The sequence below is a fragment of the Micromonas commoda genome, chromosome 6 (genome assembly GCF_000090985.2).
Source record: "Micromonas commoda chromosome 6, complete sequence".
In the NCBI taxonomy this organism is placed as follows: domain Eukaryota; kingdom Viridiplantae; phylum Chlorophyta; class Mamiellophyceae; order Mamiellales; family Mamiellaceae; genus Micromonas; species Micromonas commoda.
The window spans coordinates 980,576-1,004,779 of record NC_013043.1 but is presented as its reverse complement, the minus strand read 5'-3'; the positions used below and the strand labels follow the sequence as shown (position 1 = coordinate 1,004,779).

Sequence of the window (24,204 nt, the reverse complement as noted above, 5' to 3'; positions counted from 1 at the left end):
CACGACCCCACTTTTCGAACGCATCGGATTGGAACTAAAAGGTAATCTTACATTCAACCTCGACGTCGCCGCGCGTCACCCTCGGCACGCGACACCCACGGCGGCGCGCGCGGGACCGAGCGACATCGCCTCGCGTCCTCGCGTCATCGTCGCGCCTCACCCGTTGGCGCGCGGCGGGTGTCGGGCTCGGCGGCGTCAAACGCGCATCGCGTCGAGACCCGCTGCTCCTCGGGCACCGACCTCCACTCGCCCCTCCTCGATATGACGTACTGTCCGCACATGCTCAGTCTCTCCCCCGTCGCCATCTTCGGTCCCCCTTTCGCTTGCTTGGATGCCTCCGCGGCGGCGGTCGCGACGTTAACGCCGGAGACGCCGAGCTCGACCCCCATGCTCGCGACCAATCGGGAAGACTCGGATGCGGCTCTCGTCTTTTTACGCCTCGGACGGAACGGAGACGGTCTCCTCTCCGACGCCGAACTCCCGTCCACCGACCGCGGCGACCTCCTGAGACGTAACGTTCGGTGGTGACGATACGGAACGCGAGGGGTCAGAGAAGTCGCGAGGGCGGTCGGGACGGGCAACGCGCGTCCGGCCTCGGGCCCCTCGGTCAACGCCGGGGAAAAAACGGAGACGACGCGCGCTGTCGGGGGGCGCGAGAGACGTCACCGGCGGGAAGGTGCGCGTCGACGCGTCCGCGGGCGCGCGAGACTCACCGCGAAGCTGGCGGGGAGGCGGCGAGGGCGAGTGAAACCGCCGAAGGCTGTCGTCGCGCGACGTCCTCCTCCCGAGCGCTGCCGACTGTGACGACGAGCTTCCTCCCCCCGCGCGCCGAGTCAGGTCGCAGGAATCGGTCGGTTGCAAATAGATCTCGAGATCTCCTCGCATCTTCCGAACAACTCAAGAATAGACCCTCACTTTGTCGCATAGAACAGGCACAGCGAATCAGGTGGTGGCACGTCGGATGGGTTTGGGAAAAGTGGACTCGACCGCCCCCTTCCGCCTTCACGCAGGCGACTAAACATCCACGGCGCACTAGGCCCCTGGGCTCTTCGAAGAGAGCCGCGCGCGTCCTGAGCCAGTCGTGATGCAGTCGTCGCTCGCCACCGGGAGGGCGCCCACGCTCGGGCGCGCCCGCGTCGCGCCGTCCGCATCCTCCCGCTCCAACCTCGGCGCGGGTCGCGCGATGTGCGGCTTCGGGTCCGAATCGTTGCGCGGGTCCGGGCGGGCGGCCGGCGTGACGCTCCCGCGTCGCCGCGCCGCGACGCCGTGCCGCGCCAAGACCCTCGAGGAGCGCATCGCGTCCGGGGAGTTCACCAAGCCGCGCTCCTCGCCCGCCGAGGACCTGCTCAACGGCTTCCGCGGGTTGATTAGGAACGTCGACAACCCCCAAGGTGAGTGCCGCGACGCGAGCCGAACGAAACCCCGGGCGCATGATGGGAGGCCCGCCCCGTCGCCCCTCCCGTCCCGTCTTCACCGATTGATCGTCGGTTCGATCGCGATCGACGCTTCGATGATATCGTCTCGAGCGAGGGAGCGCCAATCTCCCGGCGAATCACCGCCGCGACGCGCGTCGCGACCCGCATCCGTCCGCACCCCCCCCCGTTTGGATAAGGCCCCCACAAAGTGCAGCGTCGCGACGACGATGACGCGCGCATTCGCTGACCGCCCGTTCGTCCCATTCGATGCTCCACCGAACAGCGCGAGGACTCTCCGTGTCCCTCGCCAAGCTCTCCCGCAAGTGGAGGAACGAGTCAATGAGCCGCATGCCCGTCGCGGCGGGTGACATTCGCGAGATCGCCGGCCAGCCCGTGTTTGTCCCTCTGTACAAGCTCTTCCTCGCGTACGGCGAGATGTTCATCCTCGCCATCGGGCCGAAGAAGTTCGTCGTCGTGTCGGACAACGAGGTGGCGAAGGAGATGCTGCTGACGCAGGCCAACTCCTTCAGCAAGGGCTTGCTGTCCGAGATTCTCGACTTCGTCATGGGCACCGGCCTCATTCCCGCCAACGGCGAGACGTGGAAGATTCGGAGGCGAACCGTGGTGCCGAGTCTGCACAAAAAGTACGTGGCGTCGATGGTGGACATGTTCGGAGACTGCGGCGTGCACGGTAGCGCGCAGCTCGCCAAATCCGAGCGCGAGGGTAAGACGGTGGAGATGGAGAACTTCTACTCCCGTCTGGCGCTGGACATCATCGGCAAAGCCGTGTTCAACTACGACTTTGACTCGCTCAAGAAGGATGACCCGGTGATCAAGGCTGTGTACACCGTGCTTCGCGAGGCTGAGTACCGATCGGTGACGTTCATCCCGTACTGGAAGGTCCCGCCGCTCCGGTGGCTCGTGCCGAGGCAGAAGGCGTGCCAAGAAGCGCTCGTCGTCGTCAACGACACTCTCAACATGCTCATCGAGCGCACCAAGAAGATTGTGGAGGACTCAGACGAGGAATTCGTCGAGGAGTACCTCAGCGGCGACGATCCGTCCATCCTCAACTTTCTCATCGCCTCCGGGGACGATGTGACGTCCAAGCAGCTCAGGGACGACCTCATGACGCTGCTCATCGCGGGGCACGAGACCACGGCGGCTGTGCTGACGTGGACGACCTACCTACTCGCCACGCACCCGGAGCAGATGCGGAAGGTTCAGGAGGAGGTTGACCGCGTCGTCGGCGACAGGCGGCCGACGATCCAGGACATGATGGAGCTCAAGTACACCACCCGCGTGATCAACGAGTCCATGCGGCTCTACCCGCAGCCCCCGGTGCTGATCCGACGGGCGCTGGAGCCCGTGACCCTGGACGGGTACAAGATTGAGACGGGGACGGATTTCTTCATCTCCGTCTGGAACCTGCATCGCAACCCTCGCCTCTGGCCGGAGCCCGACAAGTTCATCCCCGAGCGCTTCCCGCTGGACCAGAAGATGCCCAACGAGGTCACCGAGAACTTCGCGTACCTCCCCTTCGGCGGCGGTCAGCGCAAGTGCGTCGGCGATCAGTTTGCGCTCTTCGAGTCCATCATCACCCTGGCGATGGTCTGCCGCAGGTTCGACATCGACCTGGATCCCGCGTTCCATCCCGACGGCGAGTGCGGCATGACCACGGGCGCGACGATTCACACCACCGGCGGGCTGCACGTGAAGCTCACGCGCCGTGCCGGCATGGGCGGCGACGAGATGGGTTACGACGAGACCACCCGCTCGCTCGACGAGCTCGAGGACGTCAACACGCGGGGCGGGACGCCCGAGGCGGCCGTCGGCTCCTTCGACGAGCGCGAGATCGAGGAGGCGCGCGACGTCAAGGAAGCCGCGGTCGTGGTCGGCGCCAAGACCGCGGGCGCCACGGAGGTCAGGAGCGGCAGCGGCGGGGCGAAGGGCGAGACGCCGGCGATCGACGGGGAACGGTTCGATCAGGCGGTTGCAGAGGCGGAGGATATCCTCGCCAAGGAGGAGGCGGCGCGGGTCGAGGCCCAGAAGGCGCGCTGATCGGGCGATGGGCGCGTTCGTTCGTCGCGGGGCGCTCGGTGGATTTATAATATTTCTTCGTCGACGTCGTCGTTTGATTCGGTTGTGTGGTGCACGTAGGTTTTATTCACACGGATAGGCGCGATCCGTCTACTGCGCGGGCGGGATACGAAAGTTCCCGAGTCTCGTCTCTCATAGTGTCTACCCCCTCTCTCTCTCTCCGTGTGTGTGTCTCTCTCTCCGCCTATCTCCGTCTCTCGTCGCGTGTCCGCCTTCCCGTCGGTCAGTTGTCCTCTCCCGTCGGCTCGACGTAGTCGTCCGGATGCGAAAGCCCGCCCTTGAGCGAGCTCATCCGCTTCGCCAAACCCACCGACTCAAAGTCGAACCCCGGGAAGAGCTCCTCCATCGCGAGCGACCCGCGCCTGTGCCGCACGTCGATCGCCATCTTCGCGAGCACCGCGTTCGCGAACCTGATGGCCGGGCGGTTCTTGATGGCGCCCGCGCGCAGGACGTCGCGGAGTTTCCGCCAGTTGTCCTTTGCCTCGCTGATCTTCGGCAAGCCGAGATCGTCCGGGTCCGCTCCATCCGCGGCGCCGCTCCGGGGGGTGAGAAAGACCACCGCGCAGGTGACGTCGTCGCTTCGCGAGTCCTCCGTCGCCCAGTAGTCGTACGCCGTCGCGACGATCTCCTCGCACGCCGCCAGGGCGTTCCCCCAGTGCCGCTTCGCCGCCGCCATCACCTCCTCGTTGGTCATAAACTCGAACACGCCGTCGGAAGCAATCACCAGACACCGCGAGTTCTTGTCCAGCTGGTACGTGAGGAGCTCGGGATCCGACGAGACACCCAGGCGTTTACCCACGGTGTCCCCTAAACTCCGCGTGAAGGCGCAACCCGGGTACGAGGCGCCGTTGCGAAAGACCCGCGGCGGATCATCCGCCGCCTCGATGGACTCGTCGCCGAAGTCCTCGCTCAGCGGCGTCTCGCCGAGGATCATGCCCAGCGTCGCGAAGAGCACGGGCTCTCTCGCCTCCTTCCGCATGCGCTCGCGCTCGTCCCGTCTGAAACACGTCTGGTCGTGCGTCACCTCGACGATGTCCCAGGCGCCCGCGTTGCCGTCCTCCCCGGTGCGAGCGGTGCCCAGGATGGCTCTCGAGTCGCCCACGTTGCCCATGTGGAGCATGTCGCACACGATGTGCGCCACGACGGCGGTGGTGCCGCTGCTCTTGCACGCGTCGCCGAGGTTCTTCTGGACGACGAGGTCGGTGTCGACGAACGCGCGGGCGTACGCGGTGGCGCGCGCGTCGAGGGGCACTGGCGCGGACCGATCGCCGTGCGACTCGAGCTCTGGATCGCGTCGGTGCTTTTCGAGCTCGCGCGGGAAGGTGGCGGCGGCGATCTGCGCGGCGTGTTCCCCCGCGCCGCCGTGCCCGTCGAACACCCCGATGAGCACGTGCTCGCGTTCTCCCGCGAACCCGGTCTCCAGGATGAACGTGTCCTGGTTGACGTGCGCTTTCTTGTCGGGGTAGCATCCCTCCTGGCACACCACCGCGCACTGCGCGTCGTGAAACGGCAGCCGCAGGTTGACGTTCCGGCGCGTCTCCCGCCTGGTCGTGTCCATGTCGACCTCATCGGGCTGACGCGTGGGAGGTTCGCGCGTGGGCCACCACTGCTTGTCAGTCCCGAGCGTCGCCATCGTTCCCGCGTGTTCTACCCGCCGACGCGACCCTTGGATTCCGATCCGACCCTTGGCCACGAGGCAAAAAAAGCGCTATAACGTTATGTGCGCCGCCCCTCGCGGCGCCCCTCGGGTTCCGGCGCCTCGTGCGACCGCGGGGCTCTGTATCGCGTCGGGCTATTCCCCGCGCGACGATCGAACCGAGACTCGAGTTTGACTCCACCCCAGCCCGGCGTGAGCCGCCCGACTGACGGTGGAAAGGGTGACGGGGATCGTAAAGTTCATCTGAAAGTTCCCTCGCCTCCCGAAAAAGGAACCCGTCGCGTCGGGTTTTTTTCCTTTCAAGCGTCGGTCGATTTCACCGATAAACGCGACCGACTCGAAAGCTATTTTGTTTCAAATTCGAAAGGAAAACTAAGAGCTGCTGTCCGAGAGCTTCGCGATGAGAAGCTCCTGTTCCTGCCTCACCCGGAGCAGGGAGTCGTACTCAGCCTGCAGCCTGTCCAGCTCCGCCTGCTTCTCCAGCCTCAACGACGCGAGCTCCGCCTTCTTCCGCCGCCTCTGTTCCGCGTCCGCCGCCACCTGGTTCCGCTTTCCCACCGCCCGGAGCTTCTCCCTCTCCGTCCTCGCAGCCTGCCGATCTACGGACTCGACCACCTCCTTGACGATGCCGTTGAGCTGCGCCACCTTCTCGCAGAACTCCGTGGCGCTGTCCGCCAACGCGAGGGTTTTATCGTACTTGTCCTGCGCGAGAACTCTCACGCGGTAGTTCTCGTCGAACGTCACCGCGGCCCCTTCCATGTTTGTCCCGACGGTCCCCCTGGTGTGATGTGTCCGTTTCTTAGTCTATCAAAGTTGACGACGCGGTCTTGCGCCCGGCGTCGCGCGCGATGCACCCGACGGCGCTTCGCGTCACCGGTCGCGGACCCACGAAGTCGCGCGATGCGGGCCCGGGAGCTTCGAGACACGCGTCGCGTGCACCGCAGTCGCGCTGCGTCGTCTGCGAGCGCGCCTCGTCGTTTGACTGGAAAATTTTTTTGACTCTCACTCGGCAACCCCTCCGGCTTTTTGAAGCCGCCGCGCGAGAAAGTGAGGCGACCTCGACCGAGGCCCTCGCACACCCGAGCCGCGCGCGAGCATGCCACTCCAGCCGCCAAAATCTCCCGCGAAGGACCCCGCGGGGTTCGTTCCCCCTCCCGGCACGGGCATCATGCCCGGCATCGCCGCGCTCACCACCGGCAGCGGCAAGCCCGTGCAGGTGTCGAGCCCCGCGGTGGCCAAGGCGCGGTGTCTGCTGAAGGAGAAGAGCCCGTCTACCCCCACGGCGGAGGCGGACCATCTCGACCCTTTCGCCACGGTGCGCGCGTGCGATTCCCCGCGCGTCACGCGATCTGACGTTCCGCGAGCGCAGGCGACCACGCACGAACCCCCCGCGCCCGAGTCCGAGGAAGCAGCCGCGCAGAAAAGACGTCGACGATAAAAGTTAACGGCGACGAACACGTCTTTAACGTCTCACGAGGAGAGTTTTCGTGCGATAAAGTACCTTAGTCTACCAACACGACGCGACGAGTCGCAATCACCGCGTTCAATCGTCCACGTCCGACGCCCACCCCGCGCCCGTTCCCACCCCACCCACGACGCCCACGCCCACGTCGTCCGGGTCCGCCGCGCGCCACCGCCCAGTCGAATACGCCTCCGCCCGGAGCTCCTTGACGAGGTTGAACAGCGTCGCCTCCATCGCCCACTCCGCGAGGGTTCTGAACTCGGGGTTGGCCTGCGCCTTGGCCACCTCGAGGGGGTCGAGGAAGGCGTACTCGTCGTCGTCACCCGCGGGCGCGTCCGGGGTTGCACAGCTGTGCGCGGCGTCGGCGGCGACGTCCCCGGCGTCGCCGAGCGAGGACGGGGCTTTCGAGGGAGACCCGCGGGAGGGGGGGGCGGACCCGCGCGTGGATCCCGCGGCACCCCCCACGGCACCCCCCACGGCACCCTCTGGTTCGGGATCCACCACCCTGACGCCGTCGTCGTACCCCGCAAAGTCCCCGCCGACGTCGTCGCCCTCGGGAACGATTGGGAGGAAATCCCGCGGCGCCCCGCCGCCCCTCTGCGCGAGGTACATGGGCACGACCTCGTCCGCGAGGTCCTCCATCCCCCTTCGCACCGCCGGGTCCGAGAGCATCTCGTGCAGCATGTCTTGGAAGATCGTCTCCATGTCTTCCGCGTCGAGGTTCGCCGGGACGAAATCGAGGTTAACGTCGGGGCGCCAATCCGGGACGAAGAACCTGTCGAAGGCGTCGGCTCCCCGCTCCTCGCGAAACGCAACCTGCGGGACGGACCTGCCCTCCAACGTGAGGTGCAGCGTGATGGGTGCGGGTGGCGGGCGGGGTTTGGGCAGCGTCCGCTCGTGCGCGGCGTCGTGGAGCTTCTCCAGGTGGGGAAACTTAGCCGCCGAGGAGGTGGTGTGGTTGTGCACCACGCTCTTGCGAAGGGTGGCGTCCTTCGACGCGATGGCGCCCCAAACCTCCGACTCACCCGCGAGCTCCTTCCTCGTCGGCATGGACGGCTCCGGCGGGCCGTCGATGGCGATGTACTCGGGCTCGTTCGCCTTCTGCTCCAGGTACCTCTCCTCCTCCTCGATCTCCTCCTTGGTCCGCGCCGGCGGCGTCAGCACGCACCGAATCTCCCCGTCGAACACCTGCGGCTTCGGTCCCGCGCGGTAGGTGATCTTCACAAACACCTCCTCGCCGCGTTCCACCGTCCCCTTCACGGGCTCGATCGCGATGGAGCTGCCGGGCTCGAGACCCCCCGCATCTTGTCCGAACGCCCCGAGGTCCCACTCGAACTCGTACTCGCGATCGTCCGTCGTCGAGCGAAGCGTCACGATCCTTCGAACGACGGATAGCGTCGGCACGGCGCCAAACACGCACGAGCCCGAGGACAGTGCCACCTCCTGCGCGGGCGGCAGGCTCGGGACGGTTCGGTAGCCGATCCAGCAGCCCCGGTCGCAGTCGCCCGCGAGCGTTTCGTCGACGGGTTTGCCGCCGCGGTCCGTCGGGAGCGTCCCGGCTCCGCGGAGCGTTAAAACACAAGTCTCCGCCGTCTCCCACGGAAACCGCTTGACAATCTCGAGGGGAACCGCGCACTCGTACGTTCGCTCCTCGCACGGCTGGAACGTCCAGTTGAGCAGCGCGGTTCCGTGCGGGGGTATGGTACCGGTGGGGTTGTGGCAGGTTAGGATGTCGAATCCCCAGTTGGCGTCTCGCAGCGCTCGACACGGGTCGAGGTCCACGCTCCACTCCACCGTCTCTCCGGTGGGGTTCCGGAGCTCGATGGCCTGCTTCGGGGGCTCGACGTCGCCGATGCGGACCGGCGCGAACGTGTGCGACGCCATGCTCGGGTTCGCCGGGGATATGTCCAGGCACCGAAGCTTGGACCCGATCGTCCGCCCGCCCAGCTCCAGCCTCACGTCGCGGCCGTCCTTGACGTGCAGCAGCGCGGTGAGCCAGTGCTGGCCCGCGTGCGAGTGCTTGTAGAGCACCCTGAGCGGTTGCCGCTCGCCGGGCTGGAGCGTGCCGAGCCTCGGCGTGATCTCCACGATGCCGTTCTCGACGACGAAGCGCTGATGCGCGGTGACCTCGTCGTCGGGCTCGCCAATCTCCACCCAGTTTTCCATATCCACCTCGCTCTCGTCCCTCGTCATCAATCGCCACTCCGCCGCGAGCGCGCCCGTGTTGCAAATCTCCAGGTACACCGCGGTGGGCTCGCCGCCCTCCAAGCCGACGCCGAGGCCTAAGGCCACCGACGTGAGGCCCTGCAGGGACCTGGCGGACGCGAGGGACCCGTCGTATCCGCCGTTCGCCTGCAGCCGCGCCTCCGTGGCGGTGGGCGGCTTCGCGAGCTCGGCGTTGAGAGAGTTGATCGAGAGGCGCTTCCACAGCACCGGCTTGGCGACGCCCGGGCACGCGGCGTCCGTGACGCAGAGCGTCGGGTAGTCCGCGGTGGCGATCGCGTGGGCACTCGGCGGGGCGTCCTCTTCGGACTCTTCGTCCGTCGTCCGTGCACGCGATGGTCGCGAGGGGTCCACCACGCGGCACACGATTCGAAAGCCGACGTCGCCGCGACACCTGCCCACGTAGGTGATTCGCACCTGCTTCGAGGACTTGGCGGGAATCTGGCCGACGGATTCGTCAAACTTGACGTCCGCGTCGAATTCCGTGCACCCCTCGTCGAAGACCGTCTCCAGACGGTACCGCACGATGCCGCCGGAGCGGTTGAGGAGCTCCAGAGTCCGCTCCACGGGTTGCTCAACCACGGATTGGCCGAAATCGATATTCTCCGGGCGCACGGCGACGCTCCCGGAGGTTCCCTCGGCGTGGATGCAGACGTCGACGCGTTCCTCCACCGTGGACGCCCCCGCGAAAGCCTCTCGCCGGCCGGTCGCTCCCGGGTCGGACACTTCCGAGTCGGGCACGCGCAGCACGAGCGGAATCGTAAAGCCAAACTTTCGGGATTTGTTCGGGCGAAAGGTCCACGTCGACTTGATCGTCTGGTCGCCGCGAATCAACCCCGCGTGCGGTGACACGTCCAGGACGTTCGCGAGCCTCTCCGGTATCGCCCACTCGTACAGCACGTTGATGCGGCTCGCGTTGCGCATCTCAATCTCGCGCGTCGCCGAGGCGCCCACGCAGGTTGGGGTAAAGACGAAGGAGTTGGAGTCGCCGACGGTGACCCGCGGCGTGTGCCCCCGCGCCCTCACGTCCAACGTGAGCGCCCGCTCGGGCAGGCCGTTCAGGACGCAGTGCATCTGCTCCCTGTGCGGCTCGGTGTCCGTGGCGTCGAACCGGAACGTCACGAGCGTGAACGACTTGGGCGGGACGGACCCCTTGGACGGGTGGCACGAAAACGGCGACGAGTGCCCGGTCTCCTCGTCAATCTCCAAACCCGGCGGTCCGCTCTTGGCGGGAAATTCGAAGCCCACGGTGGTGTCGCCGTCGTTCCTGAGCGCGATCGTCTGGAACGCGAAATCGCCCTTGACGGTGGGAGGAAAATACAGCCGGGACCCGCGCGCGCTGAACGAGCACTTGGGCTGGAAACCCAGCTGCGCCCCCTGGTGGCCGTGCGTGTGACCAAACGCCCAGACCGTGCTGGTCCACGGCGGGGTGAAGTTCGTCTCGGTCACCTGCCTGAACGATCGCATCGCCTTGACGTACGCGAAGCACTCGAGCTGTCTGGCGTAGTGCTGCTTGTCCTTGGTCGGTCGGAAGGTTATTCGAAACTCCGCAGACTGCCCCGGCCGCAGGTCGCACTGCTCCGGGAAGACGAAAAACGGGTTACGCTCCGCGGCAGCCGCGCGCTTCGCCTCCGCGTCCAAGCTGGTGTCGTTCGGCTCCGAGGGCTCCTGTCCGCCCCAGAACACGGTGAGTTTCTGCTTGCAGTCGTTCGTCACGGTGACCGTTCGCGACTGCGGAGTCTTGAACCGATTGGTCGGCCCAAAGTCAATCTGCGATTTGTCCAGGGACACCGCAACCAGCGGATCAGGCTCGAACATAGCCATGAAGGTCTCCTGCGCGGTCATCGCGGAAGCCTTGACCGCGTCGATCTCGTTGGGGAACAACGAGCGCTCGCTCCGGCTCGGGGGCTGGCCCGGCGTGACCAGACCGGTCGCGCACAAGGCTCTGTACTCTTCAACGTGCGACACGCGCATCGGCGCCGGCCTGCGCTTATCGTCGTAACCCGTTCCCACGACGTCGAACGCGAGCGGCCTGTGGTCCCTCAACGCGACGATGATGCGTTTGTGATAGTTGGCGGGTTCGATCGGCGCGAACGTGACGACAACCTGCGCCTTCCCCGGGATGCCCTGAAACTTTGGCTCCAGTATCCCGCGATCCTTGCTGAGCTGAAAGGTTCCGAGGCACTCGCTGTCGATCTGCCAGTGCACCGGGAGGTCGCTGTGGTTCTCGATGTCGAGCACCCGCCGCGCGGACTTGCCCGATATCACGCTCCCAAACTGGAACGTCGTCTGCGAAAGCGACACCCGCGGACCCACCGCGGTGCCGGTGAGCTTGACGCTCGCCACGTTTCCACCCGGCGTGTACACCTTGAACGATTCCGAGCTGAAAGTCCCGGGCATCGACGGCGTGAACGCGAGCTTGAACTCCTCGTGCGACTTTTGCTTCAGGTACCCGCCCTTGCCGGTGCACCTGAACACGTGGTCGTGGTCGTCCGCGCCGCGAGCCACCTCGTAGCTGGTGCCGACCAGCGACTGATTCATCAGCTTCACCGTCTGCTCCACGCTCCTTCCCACGAGCACCTCGCCGAAATCCACCTCGGGTTCGCTGAACCTCACGTACGGGTACTTACCCACCGCGGTCACGGAACACGCGTACGACTGCTCGGGCAGGGAGTGGCCCGATACGTCGCTCAACACGCAAACCGCGTTGACGACGTTGACGGTTGCGTCGACGGGGGTAAACTCGGCGTGGACGTGCGCTGACTGCCCGGGCTGCAGCTCGCCCTGGAGCGGGGAGAAGACGAAGGGGGAGTCCACGGCCCACTTGTACGCCACGGCGACGTCGCCGTCGTTGACGAAGCTGAAGTCCTTGGTCATGAGCTCGTTCACCGCGCCGTAGCCGAAATCCACGGTTGGCGGCATCTTCAGCGAGATGAAGGGCAGAACGGCGGAGACCTTCACCTGAAACGAGCCGCATCCCGCAACCTTAAACTCGATGAAGTCGTCGTACTGCTCGAAGCGTATGGGCCTGAAGGTGACGTCCACAGTGGCGGATAGGCCCGGTTGGATCTTCATCGTCTCCGGGAATTCCATCTCGAAGTACTTGGTCGTGGGCAGGCGGTACTTCACCTTGAGCGCCTTCTTGCCGACGTTCTTGAGGGTCACCGTGCGCACGTAGCTGCCGCCGGGTTCCCAACCGCGCCACGTGAGCCGCTCCACGCAGTCGATCCCCCACACATGCGCGCGCTCGTACCGCTGGGTCATGACCTGGGGCTCTATCGTCTCGTACATGGTGGAGATTCGCCCGCTGTGACCCGGGAGGGGGTCCTCGGAGACCGCCGCTCCGCGCCCCATCTCGCTAATTAACGACGCGAGGTCTCTCTGACCCTCCTACACGTCCTCTCAACGCGCGAGGGCGACCGCGATCAGGCCCCGGAGACCCCAGGCACCCGAACCGAACCCCCCGCCCTTCGCGTCGCCGGATTTGGACTGTGAAGATTTCCCCTCAACGTCTTTCCCCGAGTTTGACCGCGTGTCCGACCAAGTCGAGGTTTATTTCCTGGAGTCATTGTATGTTGTGGTCGGTTGTAATCATGCGTATGGGATTCAGTCACGGGATGCCGCTCGAAAAGGCGGCTGAGCCCCTCGCCTATAAAACCAAGGCCGACCCCGCCGCGACGCCCTCTTTCACCGCCGAGGGTGCGCTCGTGTCGCCCCGAGGAAACGCACACGCCGTCCTTCTCCTTCGTTCGGGAGAGGTCGTAGGGTCGCGCGCTCCGTCGCAGACCGTCCCACCAACCTTCACGCGATTCGCATCGTTTGAGGGTTTTTCAGCTCGCGAGGGCGAGATTTGAGAGAAACTCGGAGCGCCGAACGATCGGACCGCCATGGCTGCCTCCGACGCCTCCAAGCACGATCTGACGTCGGAGCTCGGCAAGTTCCTGGATCGCCACCTGGTGTTTCCGCTGCTCGAGTTCCTCCAGGCGAAGAAGGTGTACCCCGAGGCCGAGATCCTCGAGGCTAAGATCGCGCTGCTGCAGAAGACGAACATGCTCGATTTCGCCGCGGACATCTACAAGAGTCTGCACAACGCGAAGGACGTGCCGCCGGAGATGACCAAGCGCAGGGAGGAGGTGATCGCGAACCTGACGGAGCTTCAGGCCAAAGCCGAGAAGGTGGTCACCTTCCTCAGCGACCCAACGCTCGTCAAGCAGCTCCGAAGCGACAAGGCGTACAACATCAACTTCCTCAAGGAGAACCACGGCATCGGCGAGGAGGACATCGATGCGCTCTTCCACTACGCCAAGTTCCAGTTCGAGTGCGGCAACTACGCCGCCGCGGCGGAGTTCCTGTACCACTACCGCAGCCTCTGCACCAACGGCGAGAAGGGCGGCAGCGCACTCTGGGGTAAGTTTGCCTCGGATATCCTCCAGCAAGACTGGAATGCCGCGGTGGAGGACATGAACAGGCTCAAGGACGCGGTGGAGAACCGCCAATATCCCTCGCCGTTGGCGCAGGTGCACGCGCGCGCGTGGCTCATTCACTGGTCCTTGTTCGTCTTCTTCAACCACGAGAACGGCAGGAACAGCATCATCGACCTCTTCTTCCAGGAGCGGTACATGCAGTCCATCCAGGCGGAGGCGCCGCACCTCCTCCGCTACCTCGCCGCGGCTGTCATCACCAACAAGCGCCGCCGATCCATGCTCAAGGACCTCGTCCGCATCCTCCAAAACGAGCAGTACTCCGATCCCATCACGGAGTTCTTGGTGTGCCTCTTCGTCGACTACGACTTTGAGGCTGCGCAGCAGAAGCTCGCGCAGTGCGACGAGGTTCTCGCGAATGATTTCTTCCTGGTGGGCTGCCGGGAGGAGTTCAACGAGAACGCGCGGTTGTTCATTTTCGAGACGTACTGCCGCATCCACCAGTGCATAGACATCAACCAGCTGGCGAGCAAGCTGAACATGGACCGCGACAGCGCGGAGCGATGGATCGTGAACCTCATCCGCTCCACCAAGCTCAACGCCAAGATTGACAGCGAGGCTGGGACCGTGGTGATGGGCAGCGAGGCGCCGTCCATTCACGAGCTTGTGGTCGAGAAAACTAAGGCGATCACCGGTAAGACGTACGCTCTCACGCACGCCGTGCTCAGCAACACCCAGGGCGCGATCGTGTAAGTAGCGCGGGTCAGCGCTCGCGGGTTATGGGCTGTGGTGGGCCACAGGATATAGAAAAATTCTCAAATTTTGATAAGAAAAGAGACGCGCTCTCCAACTAAACGAACCATCACTTGCCAGACCTCGTCGACCGCCTCGTCGAGACGGGCTCCGGCGCCTTGCGCTTTGCTCCCGACCTCGCCGCCGGGGTCTTCGGGGTCTTCGCAGGCGGCGTCGCAGCCTTCTTCGCCGGGGTCTTCTTTGTCTCTGCGGCGGTTTTCTTCGCCGGCGTGGCCTTCTTGGCCGGGGTCTTCTTGGCCTCAGCCTTCGCCTTGGGAGGCGCGGCTTTCTTAGTCTCCGTTTTCTTCGTCGCCGGTGAGAAGATTTTGCCATACTTCTTCTTGTCCTCCGCGGTGAACGCGGCGTCCTCGTCAATCTCCTCGTCATCAAAGTCATCTGGAAGGTCCAACCCCCCAAAAATCTTGGCGTATTTTTTATCGTCGGATGGTGCAAACGCCTCCTCCTCGGGGATCTCCTCGTCCTCAAAGTCTGCGGGAAGGTCGTCGTACTTGTCGTCCTCGGACACCGCCACCGGATTCGCCTTCGCGGCCTTGCCCCCCCTGGCGGTCGCCTTCGGGGTGGCCTTCTTCGCCGGGGTCTTCTTGGCCTCAGCCTTCGCCTTGGGAGGCGCGGCTTTCTTAGTCTCCGTTTTCTTCGTCGCCGGTGAGAAGATTTTGCCATACTTCTTCTTGTCCTCCGCGGTGAACGCGGCGTCCTCGTCAATCTCCTCGTCATCAAAGTCATCTGGAAGGTCCAACCCCCCAAAAATCTTGGCGTATTTTTTATCGTCGGATGGTGCAAACGCCTCCTCCTCGGGGATCTCCTCGTCCTCAAAGTCTGCGGGAAGGTCGTCGTACTTGTCGTCCTCGGACACCGCCACCGGATTCGCCTTGCCGCCCTTGGCGGTCGCCTTCGGGGTGGCCTTCTTGGCCGGGGTCTTCTTCGTCACCGCGTCGGTTTTCTTCGCCGGGGTGGCCTTCTTGGCCGGGGTATTTTTCGTCACCGCGGCGGTTTTCTTCGCCGGCGCGGGCTTCGGGTCGCGAGCGCCCTTCTTCGCCGCCTTCTCCTCCGCCTTCTTTTCCGCCGCCGACTGCGCCTTGAGCTCCGCGTCCAGCTTACCCCAGATCAACCCACCGCCGGACTGCTTCGGGGGCAACACCTTGCGCCGCTTGAGGTGAGGCACGAACCCGCCCGCGATGCACACGTCGCACTCGCAGTCGAAGCCGTACGTCTCTCTTAGCTCCTCGCGTCGCTCCTCGCCGTCGAGGTCGGGGTCGACGTACGCTATGGTGCACTCCTCGTCGCGCCCGATCGTCCGCTTTGCGAGGATGTGCACGCGGCTGTCGTCGACGTAGGCCACCTCGCAGTTGGGATCGCAGCTGTGATTGAGCGACGACGCGAGCGGGAAGATCGCGGCACCCTTAAACGCGGGAAAGACGGTGGTGTCGAAATCGAAGCCCTCGTCGTCGCCGTATCCCCACCGGAAGGAGTACCGCTCGTCCTTGGCCGCCTCCCTCGTCTCATCGTCGTCCGAGTCGGAGTCCAGGTCGATATCGTCGATGTCCATCGCGCCGTCCAGCACCTTCTCCTCCTCCAACGCCTTTTTGGCCACCCGATCCGCCTTCTCGCGAGCAAGCCACTGGACGTGCTCCGTCAGCGCCCCCTCCGCGGCGACGGTGGAGACGACGTACTTCATCAGCGGGTGCGGCACCTTCACGGCGAGCGCGTTCATCTGCGTGGCTCCGCACAGCGACGCGTACGTCTCGAGCGTGCAGGGAACACCACCGTTGTTTTGGCCGTTTTTGGTAACGTCCGCGCCGAACGCGGCGGTCAACGCGGCTTTGAGCTTTGGCCACGACGCCTCGACTGCGCTCCGGACGTTCGCGGCGTACTCCTCCGCGTCCTCCGCGTTTGACGGCGCGAGGTCCCATACGGGTCTTGAACAGAGGTGCGCCACGCCCGCTTGTGCGTCGGGGTCGCCGGCGAGCGCGACGGCGAGGATCTTGGCGCCGAGGAGGAGGCACCGGCGGTCGGCTCGAGGGACTCCGCCGACGGAGTCGACGAAGGTTTTCCATTTCCCTTCGGCTCTCTCGCGCATCGTCGCGACGGGGTGCGTCGCGCACGTCGAGCAGCAGAAGGCGCCGTTCTTCTTGACGAACATGCGCTCGCGGAGGCGGGTGGGCTGCCACTCCGACTCGGGAAGCGCGAGCGCGTCGAGGCCCTTCACCGGGGGCGGGGGGAGCGAGTCTTTTTCGGCGTCGGTCCCGGACCCCTTCCTCTTGCCGGACTTGGGCTTGGGCTTGGGCGCGGCGGCGGAGCGGGACTGCGCGCGCGCGTTGAGCAGGGTCTTGAGCTGCGTCGTGAGCGTGCCGGTGAACGCGCTGCGGATGAGAAGAGGGACGGGACCGGGAGACGGGTCAGTCGTTCGGTTCGCGGGGGGACAAATCGACCGACGTCGATCGGATGGTTTCTGTTTCGGGACGCCGCCGCCGCTTTTTTCGGGCGTTTCGCGACCTGACGGACGCCGGGGAACGACCGCGGCGACGCGAGGGTTCGAGACGGCGCAGCCGACGCCGCGTCGCGATCGCGATCGCGCTGGATGGGATACTCACCCGCACGTGGTGCACGTGTCGATCGTGGCGGGCGGGACGTCGCGCGCGTCCTCGATCGCAGCCTCGGAGAGCTCAGCCGACGGCAGGAGCGCGAGCGGGGAATCGCGCATGACGACCTCGCCGTCGTGGAGGTCGACGAGCGCGAAGACGCCCTTGCCCTTGCGCGGGTCGTCGCACGCGCGGGTTTGCACGACGGCGGTGTCGCCGAGGGCCTTGGCGAAAAGCAGATCCATGGCGGTGGACGCTCGGCGTCGTCGCTTCCGTCGCGGCGAAGTGGGGCATTTTTTCCTCGGACCTCGGCTTTCTCCCCCGAGAGCGCGCAGCGCGAGGCAGCATGGGCAGCCGTGTCCGGTGTCGTCCCCGAGGCGACTTCGTTCGGCGAACTCATTATTGGTTCGGGCGCCCCTGAGGGGGGACGGCGTCGATTTAGGGTAGGAACGATGGGCGCCCGGCGCCGCTTTGCCGTTCTGTGCGCGATCCTCCTCGCGGCGGCGCGCGGCGGAGCGTCGGGCGACGCCGCGCGAACCGGCGACGACGCCCTGCCTCGTTCCGACGACGACGACGTTCGGATTGGCGGCACCGCGGAATCTTCGTTCGACCGCTCCCCGGCCGTGTTCGCCGTGCGACGCCGCGAGAGCCCGAGCACCCCGACCGCGCTCGCGCACCTCCGCGAGCACGACGCGCATCGCCGTCGCCGCATCCTCGAGTCCCCGGCCGAGTCCCCCGGCGCGTCCACGTTCCCGCTGCACGGATCGGTCAAGGAGCACGGATACTACTACGCGAACATCGCGCTCGGCGATCCGTCGCCGCGAACCTTCCAGGTGATCGTCGACACCGGCAGCACCCTCACCTACGTGCCGTGCGCCACGTGCGCCAAGTGCGGGACGCACACGGGCGGCACCAGGTTCGACCCGACCGGCAAGTGGCTGACGTGCCAGGAGAAGCAGTGCAAAGCCGCGGGCGGGCCGGGAATCTGCGCGGGGGGGAGGGGCGCCGCCGCCAACAGGTGCACCTACTCGAGAACGTACGCGGAGGGCAGCGGCGTGAGCGGTGACCTCGTCCGGGACAAGATGCACTTCGGCGGGGACATCGCCCCGGCCACGAACGGCACCCTCGACGTCGTCTTCGGGTGCACAAACGCCGAGTCCGGAACGATCCACGACCAGGAAGCCGACGGCCTCATCGGACTGGGCAACAACCAGTTCGCGTCCATACCCAACCAGCTCGCGGACACGCACGGCCTTCCGAGGGTGTTCTCGCTGTGCTTCGGGTCCTTCGAAGGGGGCGGCGCCCTCTCCTTCGGCAGGTTACCGGCCACCCCGCACACGCCGCCGCTCGTGTACACGGACATGCGAGTCAACGAAGCGCACCCCGCGTATTACGTGGTGAGCACCGCCGCGATGAAGATCGGGGACGTGGCGGTGGCGACCCCGAGTGATCTCGCCGTCGGATACGGAACCGTCATGGACAGCGGCACGACGTTCACGTACGTCCCGACGAAAGTGTTCCACGCCACCGCCGCGGCGCTGGACGCGGCGGTGACGACGAACGCTAAACCCGAGAAGAAGCTCGCCAAGGTTCCCGGGCCCGATCCGAGCTACCCGGATGACGTGTGCTTTCAGAGGGAGGGCGCCACGGAGATTGAACCGATCGTCACGATGGCCAACCTGGGCGAGTACTACCCGCCGCTGACGATCGCGTTCGACGGCGAGGGCGCGTCGCTCGTGTTACCGCCGAGCAACTACCTGTTCGTGCACGGGAAAAAACCCGGGGCGTTTTGCCTCGGCGTCATGGACAACAAGCAGCAGGGCACGCTCATAGGGGGAATATCCGTGCGCGACGTGCTCGTGGAGTACGATAAGACGGTCGGTGGCGGGAGGATCGGTTTCGCGGCGACGGACTGCGACGCGCTGCTGAGGGACCAGCTCGCACGGCTGGCGGGCGGCGACGCGGGGAGAAGCGACCCGGTGGTCAACGAGGCGCCCGCCCCGCCGCCGCCAGGTGAGTCACCGCCAGCTCCCAAAAACGGCTCCTCCGCCGTAACGCCCGATGCCGAGAAGAACGACGTCGAGGCGCGGGCGCACAACGCGTACGACTACGACGAGGCGGAGGCTGGCGGGTACGTCCTCGCCTTCATCCTGTGCGTCGCCTGCGCGGGAGCGTGTTACGCCCGGTGCGTGGCGGATCCCTCAAAGCGCAGGGGCGTGGAGTTGCCGTACCTGGGCGAGGTTCGTTTCTTTCGGTGGGGCGACTCCGGGTACGTGGAGGTGGACGGGGAGGATGAGGAAAGGGGCGGCGGGGGCGGTGTGTCGGGGGGCGGGATGGGGAGGAGAGGGGGGGGAGGAGGGGGGGGCGTGCAGCTCACGTCCGTGTCGTCCAGCCTCGATTGACGGCGACTCTTAATCTTACGCGTCACGTCCGGCTACTAGTGGCTAAGTCTCAGTCGTCACGGATCGCCGAGTCGGTGGCACGGCTTGGGGTAGAGTAAACCCGCGGTCGCCGGGTCGCACGCCGCCGCCTTGGCGCACGACGAGTAGCACGGCTGCGAAAACGCCGGGTCGTTAAATTCGGGCGGCTTTCTCCCAAACGTCATCACGCAGCTCCCGTCCTCGTGGTTGGGCGCGAGGTGCGCGTCCACCCCGAAAGCCTCGCGGAAGAACCCCTCCGTGGGCCGCTTGCAAAAGTTGGCGCACGACGCCGTGCACCCGCACTGCTCGAGGTACCTGCACTTGCGAAGCTTGACCGCCGCCAACTCTCCGTCGTCGTCGCGCGGGACAATCTCGCACGGCCCGACGAGCCACGCGAAGGCGTTGACGGTGATGAGCGCGTTCATCTTGTCCACCCACGCCCACCTCGGGTCGATGAGGCGCTTGAACTGCGTCCGGACCCAGGGCGGGATGAGGCCGAGAAGCGTCGCGAGGACCACCGCGCGCTGCTCGGGAGGGGTCCGGCCGCTCGAGGCGATGCGGTCGGCGAGGGCGACGAGTCGATCGAATCCTCCCGCGGGCAGGCCCTTCGCGTTGCGCCTGCGCTCCTCGTCGTCCGCCCCGTCGTTCACCGCCTGCTCCAGCTTGAGGTTGAAGAGCCAGATGGCCGCGGCGTCGAGTGGTCCGTCGATGTACCGCGTGGTGGGTTCCGTGTCCGCGCGAAGCAGCGGCATCGACGACGACGAAGACGAAGACGAAGACGAAGACGAAGACGCGTCGATTGGGTAATACGCGACGCTGCCTCGGCCGAGTCCGTACCGAACCTCCTCGTATCCCTCGGACGACGAGACGCCGCTCGCGCGGACGGCGCGGCGGTCGCTCCGAGCGCGCGAGCGGGTCCGCGCGGATACCCCGGCCCGTCCCGGCGTCGAGAACGAGGCCGCGGTGGACATATCGGCGCGTGTGGTTGTGGCCGTGCCCCGGCCCGTCTCGAGGACTGGCTAACAGAAATATTTTCACGCCGTGATGTGGTGACACGCACTGTAGTACGACGAGCCACTCCTGACGGCGCGCGAAGACGAGAGACGCGGGTCGGCCGGCGCGGGGCGGCACATGTTCTTCAGCGCGGTTGTACAGGCGGTGAAGAAGGGTCCAAACTCCACCGGCGGGCTGGTCTGGAAGACCCACGCGTTCTGGAGGGTTTCCAAGACGCGCAAGGCGAACCAGCTCAAGAAGTTGAAGCAGGTGCGCGCGGTCGACGCGGTCCTGAAGGAGGCGGAGAAGCTCGAGCTCGCCGAGCTCGCGAAGGCGGCGAAGCTCGTCACCGAGGCATTACCGGGCGCGCCCAAGTGAACGCGGCCGCGCCGGCGATCGAGTCAAGGCGAGGAGGACGCGACGCGACGCGAGGAAGCGCCGAGGAAGGCTTTTCGATCTTAGGGTTCCGATTCCGAGGATGCTGAGACGCGTCGCGAGGGACGCGGCGTCCGCACTCGCGTCGCACTCGCGTCGCACCCATCCCATCGCCCCGTCGCGCGCGACGCCCCGTCATCACGACGAGCTCGTGCGATCCTCGTGCACTGTTTTGGAAGGGTCCAAACTCTCCATTGAATGTCGTCGGTGGTTCGCGAAGACGTCGAGGCGACCGGCTCGACGGGTGAGCGGTCCGAACGGCCGGGGCCCCGCGTCGTCGTCGTCGTCGTCGCCCGCGGGCCATCCCGGGGCCCTGCAACCCACGGGCGGCGGCGCGGCGTGGACGGAAGTGATGGATCCGAGCACCGGGCGAACGTACTGGTGGAACAAGGCCACGGGGCAGACCACGGCGCTGGGTGATCCCAAGCCGGATACGTTTCGTTTGCCGGAGTCGAGCCCGGGTAACGCGCTCACGCGACCCTTCGACGTGCACGGGCGACCGACGATCGGGCTCGCGATGGGTCAGATGGTGGTGTTCGGGTTCGGGGGCGCGCTGGGGGTGACGTTCGTGAGCGCGGTGATCGCGTGGGTGACGGGCGGCGCGGCGGGGATGGAGGGAAAGATGACGGCGGCGACGGAGGAGGAGGCGACGGAGGAGGCGGCTTTGGCTGGCAAAGTAGATTAGCGGGGCGACGTCGCGGCGTGAAACTCGATCCCTCTCTCTGGTACGATCACCGAGCCGCCCTCACGCGCGTCTTCCGCGTCGCGGCTCCGCCCTCGACGCGTACGTTCCCGACGAAAGAGTTTTGTTCACCCGAACTGCAGTGCTGGTACGGCGAAAAAACGTCAATCGTCGTCGACGCGTCACGCTCCATAGGTCGCGCGCGCTCACGCCAGTCCGGTTAGTATCGCGCGCGCGTGATGTCCTCCTCGCGAGGCGCGTCCGCGGCTGCACGCGCGCTCCTCTCGCGCGCGTCCGCCCCGGCGCTTCGCTCGCTCGAGGAGGTGTCGTCCGCGGCGAGGTTGGGCACCGTCGCCGCCGGCGCGGAATGGGCCGCCTTCTCGCCGTGGCGCCGCGCGTGGTTCCCGTGGACGCGATCGTACCGCCCGGGCGGCGCCCCCGCGTCCGCGATGAGACGCGTCGGCGTTCCCCGAATCCTGCCGGAGGGCGAGAAGCCCGAGTCGCGCGGGCACCGCGCCGAGCGCCTGCGCCGCGCGCGGATCCGGCACGAGGTGAAGATGGCGAGGGAGAAGGCCCGGGAGGAGGTCGAGTCCGAGGCGTGGGTGAAGGAGCGCGCGCGACTCGAAAACCTCGCCAACTCCTCGCGGCTCACCCACCACGCCGTCGCGCTCGATCCCGACGCGACGGTACCGGAGCGGGACCAGAGGTGCGTCAGGGTCGGCGTCGTCGGCGTTCCCAACGCGGGGAAATCGCAGCTCGTCAACACCCTCGTCGGCGCGCAGATCTGCGCCGTCTCCGCCAAGACCAACACCACCCGCGTCGAGACCCTCGGCGCCGTCACCCGCGGCGACGCGCAGGCGGTGCTGCTGGACCTCCCCGGAGTCGTGGGACCGGAGCACTACCGCAACCCGACGCACGCGACGAAGGTGTCGAGCGCGTGGGCCGCGGCGGCGCAGTGCGATCTCTTGCTCTTCATCGTCGACGCCAACCGGCAGGCGAGGCGCCCGGACCCGCGCGTCGTGGACCTTCTCGCGTCCGCGCGCGCCAACCTCGAGCGGCTCAAGTACACGGAGGTGACGGGGCTGTCCATGCCGCCCGCGGTGTTGGCGCTGAACAAGGTGGACCTCTTCAGGGGCGCGGAGGACCGGGAGGCGCTCAAGCGCGTCGCTCGGGCCCTCGCGGCGGTGCACCCGTTCGAGGATATATTTCCGATCAGCGCCGCGAAGGGGAGAGGGACGGACGCGCTGCTGTCGCATCTGCTGCTGCGGGCGCCTCTGCGGCCGTGGGATCTGCCCCCGAGCGCGGTGACGGATAAGAGCATGGTCGACCAGGCGATTGAGGTTGTGAGGGAGTCGGTGTATCGGAGGCTGCACCAGGAGCTGCCGTACTCCATCGTGCCCGTGCACGACAGCTGGACCAACTTCGACGACGGGAGCTACCGCATCGAGCAGACGCTCGTGGTCGACAGCGTGCCCATGAAGCAGATCGTGGTGGGGACGAGGGGCAGCGTCATCGGGCAGATTGGCATCCGTGCGAGAACCGTGCTGGAGAAGATGTTCAGCCGCAGGGTGCACCTGGTGCTCAACGTTAAGGTGAGGAAGAAGAACAACTCGTTGCGGGGCAAGGCGAGGACCACGGAGTTCGAGCTTTACTAGTGACGGAGCCATCTTTAATGAATACACCGAGTACACGGCCCGACATGAGCTAACGCGCCCGTCAACTGAGAGCCCGGTTGACGGCGGCGGCGAAGAAATGGAAAATTACCCTCGTTCGCGTCACGCGGCGGCGACTTTGCCGTCGTCGTCGCCGAAATGCGCCGGCGGGTCGTGATACCCCAACACCCTCTTCGTGTGCTCCAGCGCCGAGAAGTACAGCACGCCGCCGAGCGAGATCTCGATCATCCTCGGGAGCGATCCCCGCAGCAAAACTTTGGCGCCCCCCTGCCGCACCAGTTCCCTCAGGCACGCGACGCCCGTGCATTTCAACCCCGCGCGCATCGCGCACACCTCCGCGGTCCTCGCGACGTCCAGCGGCGTCGTCAGGAGACCCGTTATGGCACCGGCCGCGCCGCCGAGCCACGCGAGCTCCGCCGGGGTCCGCGGTCGGCCGGGCTCCACCGCCTTCGAGTGCCAACTCTTCAGCGCCTCGAAGCTCGTCATCTGGATGGCGTCGAAGGGCAAGTCGCGGATGAGAAACTGGGGATAGCCCACGAACAGGCGCCGGAGCGGGTTCGACGATTTGAACGCCGCCCTCAGTTCGCCGCGGATGGACGCGTTCGGGTCCACCTGCATCCGCTGCTTCATCGCGTCGCACGGCGCGGTGAAGAGGGACCCGGCGACGGAGGCGCCCGCCGCGCAGAGCGTGGGATGCAACGCGCCGGTCGCCTTGAGCACCTCGTACGTCGCCATGAAGAGCCCGGTGCCGGGGAATGTGCCCATGGTGTCGATGAGGAAGCCGCGGTAGAGGCCGCGGAGGATGGAGCGATCCGCGAAGCCCATGGCCGCGCCGACCGGGCGCGATTGCAGCCGTGTCTTGAGCGTGTTGAGCGGGAAGAGGCAGGTGTTCACGGTGAGGCCCGCGGACATGCCGCCGAGGAGACCCGCCTTGAACGCGCTCTGCTTCGCGATCTTTGGTTTTGTGCTCCTCTTATCGGACCTCACCGTCGCCTTGGCGCCCGCCTTGGCCACCGACCTCTCCTTCGTCGCCATCCTTCCGAGATTTCCGGATTTTTTGTTGGTCCCCCTCGCAACAGTGACTCAGCGCCCTCCGACCATAGACAGACCTGTCCCCCGCCCCCTCTACGAGCTCGCGTTGAGCTGTGCACCTCCTGGTATCGTCAAAGCCGCCCGGTAATACGGCCTTCGCTGACCCGCGCAGCTGAAATGACCCCCCCGACCGCTCGCGCCGCCGAAAAGTTCGTTATTTGTGTTGCGAAACCGAAAACGTGACACAGCATGCTCGAGGTTTGACGAAATGCCAGCAATATTTCACAACAAGCAGTCACCGG

At 66.1% G+C, this 24,204-nt stretch overlaps 14 protein-coding genes across 14 annotated transcripts; 7 read left to right on the top strand and 7 right to left on the bottom strand.

The window, feature by feature from the left end:
• Positions 1-30: 30 nt before the first annotated feature.
• MICPUN_108493 (predicted protein) lies at positions 31-790 on the bottom strand. The gene has a single exon (XM_002502916.1). It carries the CDS (start codon positions 387-389, stop codon positions 144-146), a length of 246 nt encoding a protein of 81 aa, XP_002502962.1. The 5' UTR covers positions 390-790; the 3' UTR covers positions 31-143.
• Positions 791-1,084: 294 nt separating this feature from the next.
• On the top strand, positions 1,085-3,473 carry MICPUN_59502 (predicted protein; the record flags this gene model as incomplete). Its single annotated transcript, XM_002503269.1, has 2 exons — positions 1,085-1,391; positions 1,699-3,473. The coding sequence occupies 2 exons, from the start codon at positions 1,085-1,087 to the stop codon at positions 3,471-3,473; spliced, it is 2,082 nt and encodes a 693-aa protein (XP_002503315.1).
• Positions 3,474-3,735: 262 nt separating this feature from the next.
• On the bottom strand, positions 3,736-5,145 carry MICPUN_59501 (predicted protein; the record flags this gene model as incomplete). The annotated part of the gene is made up of 1 exon (XM_002502915.1): positions 3,736-5,145. One exon carries the CDS (start codon positions 5,143-5,145, stop codon positions 3,736-3,738), a length of 1,410 nt encoding a protein of 469 aa, XP_002502961.1.
• A 396-nt stretch (positions 5,146-5,541) lies between these two features.
• Positions 5,542-6,001, bottom strand: MICPUN_59500 (predicted protein; the record flags this gene model as incomplete). The annotated part of the gene is made up of 1 exon (XM_002502914.1): positions 5,542-6,001. The coding sequence occupies exon 1, from the start codon at positions 5,926-5,928 to the stop codon at positions 5,542-5,544; it is 387 nt and encodes a 128-aa protein (XP_002502960.1). The 5' UTR covers positions 5,929-6,001.
• A 264-nt stretch (positions 6,002-6,265) lies between these two features.
• On the top strand, positions 6,266-6,607 carry MICPUN_59499 (predicted protein; the record flags this gene model as incomplete). Its single annotated transcript, XM_002503268.1, has 1 exon — positions 6,266-6,607. One exon carries the CDS (start codon positions 6,266-6,268, stop codon positions 6,605-6,607), a length of 342 nt encoding a protein of 113 aa, XP_002503314.1.
• Positions 6,608-6,712: 105 nt separating this feature from the next.
• Positions 6,713-12,208, bottom strand: MICPUN_59498 (predicted protein; the record flags this gene model as incomplete). Its single annotated transcript, XM_002502913.1, has 1 exon — positions 6,713-12,208. The coding sequence occupies one exon, from the start codon at positions 12,206-12,208 to the stop codon at positions 6,713-6,715; it is 5,496 nt and encodes a 1,831-aa protein (XP_002502959.1).
• Positions 12,209-12,554: 346 nt separating this feature from the next.
• On the top strand, positions 12,555-14,127 carry MICPUN_108491 (predicted protein). The gene has a single exon (XM_002503267.1). It carries the CDS (start codon positions 12,742-12,744, stop codon positions 14,026-14,028), a length of 1,287 nt encoding a protein of 428 aa, XP_002503313.1. The 5' UTR covers positions 12,555-12,741; the 3' UTR covers positions 14,029-14,127.
• A 10-nt stretch (positions 14,128-14,137) lies between these two features.
• On the bottom strand, positions 14,138-16,912 carry MICPUN_59496 (predicted protein; the record flags this gene model as incomplete). The annotated part of the gene is made up of 2 exons (XM_002502912.1): positions 14,138-16,448; positions 16,680-16,912. 2 exons carry the CDS (start codon positions 16,910-16,912, stop codon positions 14,138-14,140), a joined length of 2,544 nt encoding a protein of 847 aa, XP_002502958.1.
• A 207-nt stretch (positions 16,913-17,119) lies between these two features.
• MICPUN_59495 (predicted protein) lies at positions 17,120-19,069 on the top strand (the record flags this gene model as incomplete). Its single annotated transcript, XM_002503266.1, has 1 exon — positions 17,120-19,069. The coding sequence occupies one exon, from the start codon at positions 17,120-17,122 to the stop codon at positions 19,067-19,069; it is 1,950 nt and encodes a 649-aa protein (XP_002503312.1).
• Positions 19,070-19,125: 56 nt separating this feature from the next.
• Positions 19,126-20,058, bottom strand: MICPUN_59494 (predicted protein; the record flags this gene model as incomplete). Its single annotated transcript, XM_002502911.1, has 1 exon — positions 19,126-20,058. The coding sequence occupies one exon, from the start codon at positions 20,056-20,058 to the stop codon at positions 19,126-19,128; it is 933 nt and encodes a 310-aa protein (XP_002502957.1).
• Positions 20,059-20,218: 160 nt separating this feature from the next.
• Positions 20,219-20,458, top strand: MICPUN_59493 (predicted protein; the record flags this gene model as incomplete). The annotated part of the gene is made up of 1 exon (XM_002503265.1): positions 20,219-20,458. One exon carries the CDS (start codon positions 20,219-20,221, stop codon positions 20,456-20,458), a length of 240 nt encoding a protein of 79 aa, XP_002503311.1.
• A 100-nt stretch (positions 20,459-20,558) lies between these two features.
• On the top strand, positions 20,559-21,200 carry MICPUN_59492 (predicted protein; the record flags this gene model as incomplete). The annotated part of the gene is made up of 1 exon (XM_002503264.1): positions 20,559-21,200. One exon carries the CDS (start codon positions 20,559-20,561, stop codon positions 21,198-21,200), a length of 642 nt encoding a protein of 213 aa, XP_002503310.1.
• A 554-nt stretch (positions 21,201-21,754) lies between these two features.
• MICPUN_82637 (predicted protein) lies at positions 21,755-22,852 on the top strand (the record flags this gene model as incomplete). Its single annotated transcript, XM_002503263.1, has 1 exon — positions 21,755-22,852. The coding sequence occupies one exon, from the start codon at positions 21,755-21,757 to the stop codon at positions 22,850-22,852; it is 1,098 nt and encodes a 365-aa protein (XP_002503309.1).
• MICPUN_108490 (mitochondrial carrier family) lies at positions 22,840-23,874 on the bottom strand. The gene has a single exon (XM_002502910.1). It carries the CDS (start codon positions 23,780-23,782, stop codon positions 22,973-22,975), a length of 810 nt encoding a protein of 269 aa, XP_002502956.1. The 5' UTR covers positions 23,783-23,874; the 3' UTR covers positions 22,840-22,972.
• Between the last annotated feature and the right edge of the window lie 330 nt (positions 23,875-24,204).

What these genes read in the sequence shown, in the direction of transcription:
- MICPUN_108493 (XM_002502916.1), bottom strand. Translation starts at nt 389, where the DNA reads ATGGGGGTCGAGCTCGGCGTCTCCGGCGTTAACGTCGCGACCGCCGCC.
- MICPUN_108491 (XM_002503267.1), top strand. Translation starts at nt 12,742, where the DNA reads ATGGCTGCCTCCGACGCCTCCAAGCACGATCTGACGTCGGAGCTCGGC.
- MICPUN_108490 (XM_002502910.1), bottom strand. Translation starts at nt 23,782, where the DNA reads ATGTCCGCGGGCCTCACCGTGAACACCTGCCTCTTCCCGCTCAACACG.